Below are 8,719 nucleotides of genomic sequence, written 5' to 3' on the forward strand. Positions count from 1 at the left end.
CGATACGATTTCGATACGATACGCACTTTTTTATTATGAAAATATATGGGGGAGAAAAAAAGCAAATGCAAACAAATAATTCTGTTTTTGCATTATTCAGACATGCAAACTTGTAGCTTTTCAGCTACAATAGTGTGACACCTGACCCGATAAAAAACCAACATGTTGTCACCCTTTTCACCTCGGGGCTGTTTGCATGCCTGATTATTATTATTGTAAAAAATATATATTCAAAACGATATTTTCTATTCTTCAAAACGATACATATCGTCACGAAAACGTATCGCGATATATCACGGGACGATATATCGGCACACCCCTACTGATGTGTGTTCTTGTCAGCTCACATTGGGTCATCTTGTCAAGCTAAGCTATACTAGCAAAACTGTAACCAAAACATTGGTTATTGGTTGGTTGTTAATTAACCTTAATTGCCTAACACAACAAAAATCCATACTATTGGTGTAACTAACGCAAGCAACAACGCCTGGATGCATTGGCAGAAGAAAATGACGAACCAGCCTTTTTCCAGAATCTGCTAACAGTTGTTAAAAGTGTGACTTTGAGACCTGTTACGTTATGAATAAGAATGAATACACTGTGAGTTGCTTGCTCACAGAGCACAGAAGCAGCAGATAAAAATGATCGACAATGTTTGTATCCATGTTAGAGCCAAAATTCGATCAATCTATCATTTTAACTAGAGAAACATGGCTTTTATGTAGTAATGAACGTGGTCACAGTTATTCTCCAGGATGTATTGGGTCCTCTCTTCACTCTGCTGTGAAGTGACGGCACGCATGCGTTTGACAGTAAACCCTTGTGTCTGAGTTACAGTATATGGATTGCGCAAAGTGCCTTACCAGAAGTGTTACCTTACCCAGTGACCAAAAGGGAAACAGAAGTAAACATCTTGCCGTTAGTGAGTCCACGGCATTGCGGAGCAGCGCTGCCGGGCCGCTGTTTAATTTCCACATGACAAGTATGACCTCAACAATGCGGCCCTTTGTGTCGAGGAACAGCTGTGTTTGGCCATGTCGTTCTCACTGCTCTGGCTGTGGCATCCCGACGCCACAGGCCCCCCTTGCTTCCTGAATCCCAGCCACTCGCCGAGCCTGTTAGTAGAAGTGTCGACATCGCCTCCAGTCACCTGACTTGACCCGAAACCTCAGTGCCGTTCTCATATCCCCTTTGACCCCATTGTTAGAGAAACCTGTTCCTGCTCAGGTGTTTCCCAAATGACTCGACCTAAAGGCATGAAAGCAAACGGCAAAATGCCACTGATGATGTATTGCGGTGAGGCCGCCGTGCATTCCACTAGCATGACCGTTAAGCTGCTTCCTTAAATATTATGCGTCAGGTGAAGCTTTTAGAACCAGGGCAAAGTTGGATCATCTACAGTAGGTGGCTCATAGAGCCTCTTTGATGATATAACACATTTACTATTGAAAAACTAAATAAGATAGGATAATAATTGTTATACAACACCTTTAAAAAATAGTTACAAGATGCTGAACAAGAGACAAAGCTCTCAAAATCAAGGATTTTGGCAGGGGATCAAATAAAATAAAATCTAATGGAAGCAGTAAATGTGCACTGTATATAATTGCAAACGTCACAATGACTGACCAATAAAGTACCTCAAGAGTCTAGGGGCCCTGGAAGAGATACCGTGGTAGTCTGTAGGGTGACATTAAGGACCTTCCCTCAGGATGTTGGGGTGCGTTCAGGCTTGTGAAGGTTTAATTAAAAGCTTGCTAATGTAGCTTGGGGCCAATCCAAGAAGAGCCTTGAACTGCCCTGGAAGCCATTGGAAAGAGGTTAAAACAGGGCTAATAACTCTGCTGGCTACGACCCAAGTACTGTACAAAGAGTTGCAATAGTCAAAATGTGAAAAAAATAACACATGAACAACAGGTTGCCAGACGCTTAAAAGATAAATTAAACCAGCCTCAACAAGTGACTTAACATGTTCATCCAAACCACGGTTGTCTGCATCCAACTGGAGTTCCAGAAGGCATTTTAGAACTCATTTATATTGAAAGAGAATACTTTAAAAAAAGATTGAGGTCATCGACAGTGTGACTGAAACGTATAGAAAGCATGTGTGTGCCATAAGGCAGTTTTTAGTCTGAATTGATTTATTCTCTGTTGGTGCGGTTGCAGGAAGTTTGCCCCGCGTTGTTGCGTGTGTTCCGAGCCCATCATGCCGGCACCGGGCCAGGAGGAGACGGTCCGCATCGTGGCCCTCGACCGTGACTTCCACGTGCAGTGTTACCGCTGTGAGGTATGTACTGTGTGCGTTTGTGTGTGAAGTGTGGGTTGTATTGGTGTTATGTGGCATGGCACGTAAGTTGTGGAATGCAATGTCCTTGCATTCCCTACATCTCCTGTATGTTCTACTAGACTAGAGCATATGGCATGGTGTGAAGGGATACATGAACTCAAGGTGTGTTTATTAATTTATCCCTCTTTACCTGCTCAAAATAGCTTCCATCTCCCCTCCGCCAAGTTCACAGTCTTGCATATGTAGCAACCAGCTACGGTCTGTCAGCAGCAGCAGTATGATAAAAACATTTTATTTATTTTTTACCTCATATGGACTATGTCACTAAAAGTTAAGGATTCAAGGAGTTTTATTGTCATTCCATACAAGTACAGAACAAAATGTGTTACTCGGGTTCTGGTCGTGGCAGAAAAAATTTAAAAGAATACAACTTACATAAAAACCTTTAAATAATACGATAATACTGTGGCGCAAATAAAAGCAATTACACTTGCCCACTAACGTAGAAACAATTCAAGCAAATTAATACCAAGTCTATTCTGCTCCAGTGCTGTATGTCTAACCTCATGTACAAACCTGCTACTGTTTATGCTTCATGTATAAATGTACATTATTTCCTTCCCGTTTCCCTTTACTCTCCTCTATCTGTACCCTCCCCCCCCCCCCTTATTCTTCTTTTTACTGAAAACTACAAATGACGGACCTTGCACTGAAAAGGATTTCAGCCACTCCTTTACACACCTGCAAATCTGTGATGTGACAATAAAATGGATTCTGATTCTGAAGATGTTAGTTGTGAGGTTAAAAGTAACACAACTAACCAATCGCGTTTCAGTAGCTTTAAAGGTTAGCTAAGAGCAGAAGATATTAGATTGGAACACTTAAGTGTTCGATGAGAGAAGACTTATCGAACAAGGATCACACATTAACATCAACAGATGGACTGGTTTATACCAAAAAATATATATTTTATACCTAAAAAATCTGAATCTTTCACAAAAAAATTAGATCGGCAATTTTCATTATTTTTGAAAATTAATGTGTGTGTGTGTCCTCACAAGTATAGTAATTCAAATGTATGTGTGCGTGTTTCCAACAGGACTGTGGCTCCCTGCTGTCAGAGGGTGATAACCAGGGCTGCTATCCTCTGGACCGCCATGTCCTCTGCAAGAACTGCAATACCAGCCGCATCCAGGCCCTCAGTGCCAAGGTCACCACTGACCTCTGAACCAACCACCCCAACGCCCGGTCAACTCCACTGTGTCACCCCACACACACTCAGTACGCACTCTCTCTCTCTCTCTCTCTCTCTCTCTCTCTCTCTCTCTCTCTCTCTCTCTCTGATAACCACACACACACCCCATGCTCTCCTCCTTTCACAGAGACATATATACAGTGTTTAGCTGCAATAACTAGAACGAGGCGATGTGCCCACGTATAATATTGAGGGCGAGTTCGGTACAATCACAGCAAAAGGAGTCTGTGTGTTTTATGTATATTTACTGCGTTACTTGTGAAATCGTACGTGGCATTTTCACCCAACCGTTCTGAGATGAACCCGGTGCATTTGACACATCAACACGGATGCATTCAGAACTGTAGCTTTAGCAGTATTTATAGAAATTATTATCATATATCGATTTTGAAAATGCAGTTAATGTTAATTTTTCTGCATTCACACAATACATTCCAAACACATTAAAATGTAGACAATATATGGTATTTATGGAATATAAACACGCAAGAACACACTGAAGCTCATTCTATCATGAATTAGCTCATTCTAATTCCTGATTTACACTTGGTTGCATGTCGTATAGTGCATGTAAAATGGCAGTTCTACAAGCTCAACACATTGTAATGCGATGCGTTGTAAGTTTGTACATCTGCTATTTTCCTTGCGCCACGCCAGTGGCTGACTGTAGAAGTATAAGTCAGGCATAAGTCTTCCAGACCTAAACAATTTAGTATCAGTTAAGCAACACGACCATCTCTGCCAGGCACATTTCTTTCTGTTTGTGTACAATGGTGACATTCCAAACACAGGAAAATGCTTTTATTTGTGGCTTGGAACAGGTGAATACAACTGATGTTTTTTTGTTTTTTCATTTAAGTGAACCCATTCAGCTGGATAGATTTGCAATTTGGTCTCGTACCACTTTACACATTCCACATTGTTTTTCCACGTACCATTACATAGATTAGTTTATTGATTGTTTATTAATCTTAAAAGATTTTTCCCATCTCTCGCTGAGGACATGGGTATGAGATGGCTATGCAATTTCTTTTTATATTAATTGCATTGACACTTTATAGAAAAAGATATGGAGAATTTTTATGAATTAGGAAATATTTAAACTGTACAGATTTGAACCTATGTGTCCTTAACGAACATTTAGTCAAAAGAAGTATCATGCTGTTGGTACTGGACTTTGTATGTGAATTTGTTTGTCACTGTATGTCAGGATCAGTTTTACCCATTGATACTCATCTTTTATGTTTGAATCTATATATACAGTATATTGACAGTACACCTTATGTATGTTTTCCATGTCCATTTATAGAGTTGATGGGAAAAGAAGGGACCATGTGTTTCCCTCCAGAATGACATTGGTACATTTTTTTGTTTGTTTATAGTGTTATATTATAGACTATAACAGCGGAGGTCAATAAGGCTCATTAATGAGACTTATTAATTATTGATTGACTTATGAGCTTAAATGATACAGTACATAAGAGAATGATACCAGTACTTCTTTAGCCATATATTGGTCTTGTACAATCATCACTTGACAAAATGTATCTTATGTTATATGTTGCTGGTTTCTTGTGCTTCGTTGGATTGGCAAACGGAGACAATGTCTGTTATTTTACTTTGAATTGCATACTGTATTGTCTCGTTGAAACAGTCCATGCTGTTTGATCTATCTACAGTACTATGCAAGTCTCTGTTATTACGATCTCTTTGTTAGGAACACAACACCCAGTTGAAACCTTTGTCTATATTTTTTTCATATAGTGTTACCAAAGTAAGGGAGAAACGATGCATCTCTGCACTGTTCTTCGCTGTAATACTTTCTGTGCTACAACATGTTGTGGTATTGCCTTTCCAGTGCCATTTAAACTCGACAGAGTATACAGTGATGGCGAGTAAAGTAGCTAATCTGCATACCAGCCCAATTACAGCAGTCATTTATCATGTCAGCCACGGTAATGCTCTGAACAGGGTAACACTTTAAAACGAGGTGTGCTAATAAGCCATTTATGAGGTATGAACTTAATAGTGATTTGACATTTAGACTTGAATTAGGGCACCCTTTGTCCCTTTGAAGCAGGAAAACTGTTGCTACGGCAACAGATAATGTGGATCTGAATAAACAATAAAACTGTTTAATTAATCCAAAAAAGGCTTTATTGTTACCAAAATTAGCATTCCAATGGAGCCCTGTCTCTTGCCTTGTTAACTTAGGCGGAGGTGAACAGGTGTGCTACCGACTGTCTGGATAAGTTATGTGATTTCCATGGCTCTGACACCTTCACCAGCATACTGTACACAGTATGTAGAGGCAGACCCATCCCTTATTTCACTCCCCCGTCCCGCATGTGGGTGGAGAAGTCAGGCAGCCATAACAACACAGGCTCCTATTGTTTTTGTCTTTACTGTCTAAGTTGGAAGCCCTCACTTTGTCCAAGGCCTGAACAAGCATTGTGTATGGAGGTATGGTTCAGCCATACACACAGAAGTGTAAAAATACAAAAACGGCAGTGTCATTAACTCATAAGATAATGGGGTATCAACGTGCTGAGGTGGACTTCATTAATGAAGACATCTTAAAGAGTCCACAATAATGTCTTGAAAAACCATCAAGAGATACGTCTTGGAGACATCTCAAGATTTTTAATCATGTGGAATCCTTATGATGCGTTGATGGCTTTAAATCAATATTTCTCCCCCAGCATCCTCCATACAGTAAGTTGTTTCTTTTCAGTTCACCATTACCGTATTAGCAGACGGTGTACTGATTAATCATAGAAGAAGTCCTAGTGCCAAAAACAACAAAACCCAAATCCTCTTAATGCTGGACACATCTAGGGTTCTTGTTTAATCTTACTCACTTGGCTTACAAAAACAAACTCAATTGTTCCCCTTGAAATTTGATCGAGTGATCACTTACTGTAACATGTGAGCATTTGAAAGTGGCTGCTCACCAACTGCACTTTGAGACAGTGAGAGCACTTGTATCTCTGGCAAGGTTCCACAGCAACATGCCTTACACGGCAAACAGCACTTTATCATAGGCTTTGAATGCCATTGTTAGGTTGTCGAGTTGAACTGTTGCTGGGGAAATGGCTGAGCAGTCATCCTAGTGAACTACTAACTGACTGTACCAGTGCCACAGGCATTTGAGGCGAACATGTATTTATTTATTAAGTTTACAGTGCTGTATTTACAATTCAATCTTATTCCAAGTTTTTGACTATTCAATCTTATTCCAAGTTTTTCTTTTTTCTTTTAAATGGTGAACTCATTCGCTAAGCACAGCTACCAGGAATTTGTCAAATGTACAGACGGGTCATAGACAGAGAAAACCACAATATCAGCTTCAGCAGGTTCAGACTGGTATCAGATGATATAGCATGACTACTTTTTAACATATCTTTTTTTAACACCAAGTGGGATATATAGATATATAATATTCATATTTATGGTTACTATATTTATATTTGTATGTATAAGTAGATGTAGTATTGTACAGATGATGGGCTTTGTCTTGGCTTGATGATTATTGTTCATAGAGTGGTGGGATGGGAACAGAGCCAGGTCCATACAGCCCCATTCATACTGTATGGGGTGGAGAAAGAGCCAGCTTTAGAGCTTTTCCACTACAAAGGACAACAGGAAACTCTAAGAATGTACTTCCAAATAGAAGGATCACAACTGTAAAGTAAAACCCGAACTACAACAGAGAAACCAGGAACAATAAAATATCACTACAAAATTAAACACAACAGGGAGACAGATAATGACACTATTAGGACACACAAGTTTTGAGTTCAGGTCAGTTGAGTCGGTTGGGCATAATATGGTTCAACTGATTAAAACAAAATTCTTTGTCGATAAACAGCATAATCGGATCAATCAAACAGTAATTAGTTATTTCAGGCGCTACATAGGCCACTAACTAATATTGGATGTCTTAGAAGGCTATGAAAATGTCAAATGAATGTCTGCAAAATGATCCTCTGAATACCTCATCAGCACACCTTTGTCTAAAGTGTGATTCTGTTTGGTTCCATCGTGGTTGTCTCCGCTGTAAGCGGCTGGGAGCAGATTGATGCAGAGAGTGAATCTCCTACTTACAGTATTCATAAAGTATTGCCCATGTGATCAATGGACAGAATTAGTTATAATGTATTCTTCATTTGAATGCTTTTCTTTCTTTCTTTCTTTTTTCCTTCATTCCGATCAAAAGCTCAAGGCTTCTAGAAAGAACACTTTGTTAATGCATTATTCATTCATTTGTTGTATCTGTGTGTTGTCTTTATGTTGCCTACGTTTGCAAAGTGCCTTCGGACAACCGGCATTGAATCACTGTCTCAATGCTGCGTGTTTGGACATAATTTCGATGTGCCTCACAATGGATTTTGCCTTGTTTACCTTTGCCAAAGTAGACAAAGAGGATACCTCTGTTGCCTTGTGTAGGTTAATGCCCCAAAATATGATCTGCCTCTGTGGTTGTGGTAGCTTAAAGCCTGATTTATTCTTAGTTTGTGTGTGGCAGTCACGTACCGAACACAGCAGATCTACAAGCTCATAACGCAACGCGTTGTGCGCGACACCGGCACACGACTAGGAATAAATAAGGCGAAAGAGGGTGGCATTTGGCCCTCTACTGTTTAAATCACACACACCACACCTCCGCTCAGCTCGGCACTGATCATCTGATCTCTGTCAGGGGGGCATTTAGTTAATTGTTGGTTCTCTCATTTCCATCAATAAAAAGCTTTGCAATATCACCTTGTTTGCCACTCTGTGTTCTGGGAATAATATGAATGTGAAAATCATCCTTTATTTTACTATACCCTCAGCCAAAGGGGAAAGCCTTGCATCCTCTCCCCAGTTCCCAGTTGCCTGTTAACACTGCCCTTTGGCTGATCGCCCAGGTAGCAGCCAGCCGGTGACCTCCCTGGGCAGGGTTGTGTGCAGATCAAAGCGATCCTCTCTCATCGCCGGTCTTCATGCAGCCCTTCCTGTTCTTTTCAACAGTCATTTAAAAGCTCCTCAGTCACCAGTGGCTGCCCCACACTCACTCAGCATTACTTCCCATCTCACACGTGGGGAATCCCTGCCGCTCCCTACGTCCTTAGTAGACCTGTAGCTCTGGTCCATAGCGTTGGAAGGAGTTCTAATGCTATGGACCAGAGCTAGGA

General features: G+C 40.5%; 1 protein-coding gene across 7 annotated transcripts in view; it reads left to right on the top strand.

The window, feature by feature from the left end:
• lpp (LIM domain containing preferred translocation partner in lipoma) overlaps positions 1-8,305 on the top strand; it is a 185,554-nt gene extending 177,249 nt beyond the window's left edge. For all 7 annotated transcript variants that reach the window (XM_080431290.1, XM_080431296.1, XM_080431291.1 and 4 more), the window contains 2 exons: positions 2,167-2,287; positions 3,387-8,305. In XM_080431290.1, coding sequence (XP_080287416.1) covers positions 2,167-2,287; positions 3,387-3,515 — 250 coding nt within the window. In that variant the 3' untranslated portion in view covers positions 3,516-8,305. The remainder of the gene's footprint in view (positions 1-2,166; positions 2,288-3,386) is intronic.
• Positions 8,306-8,719: the final 414 nt, after the last annotated feature.

This window comes from Gymnoscopelus braueri (assembly GCF_963280865.1).
Source record: "Gymnoscopelus braueri genome assembly, chromosome: 6".
In the NCBI taxonomy this organism is placed as follows: Eukaryota; Metazoa; Chordata; class Actinopteri; order Myctophiformes; family Myctophidae; genus Gymnoscopelus; species Gymnoscopelus braueri.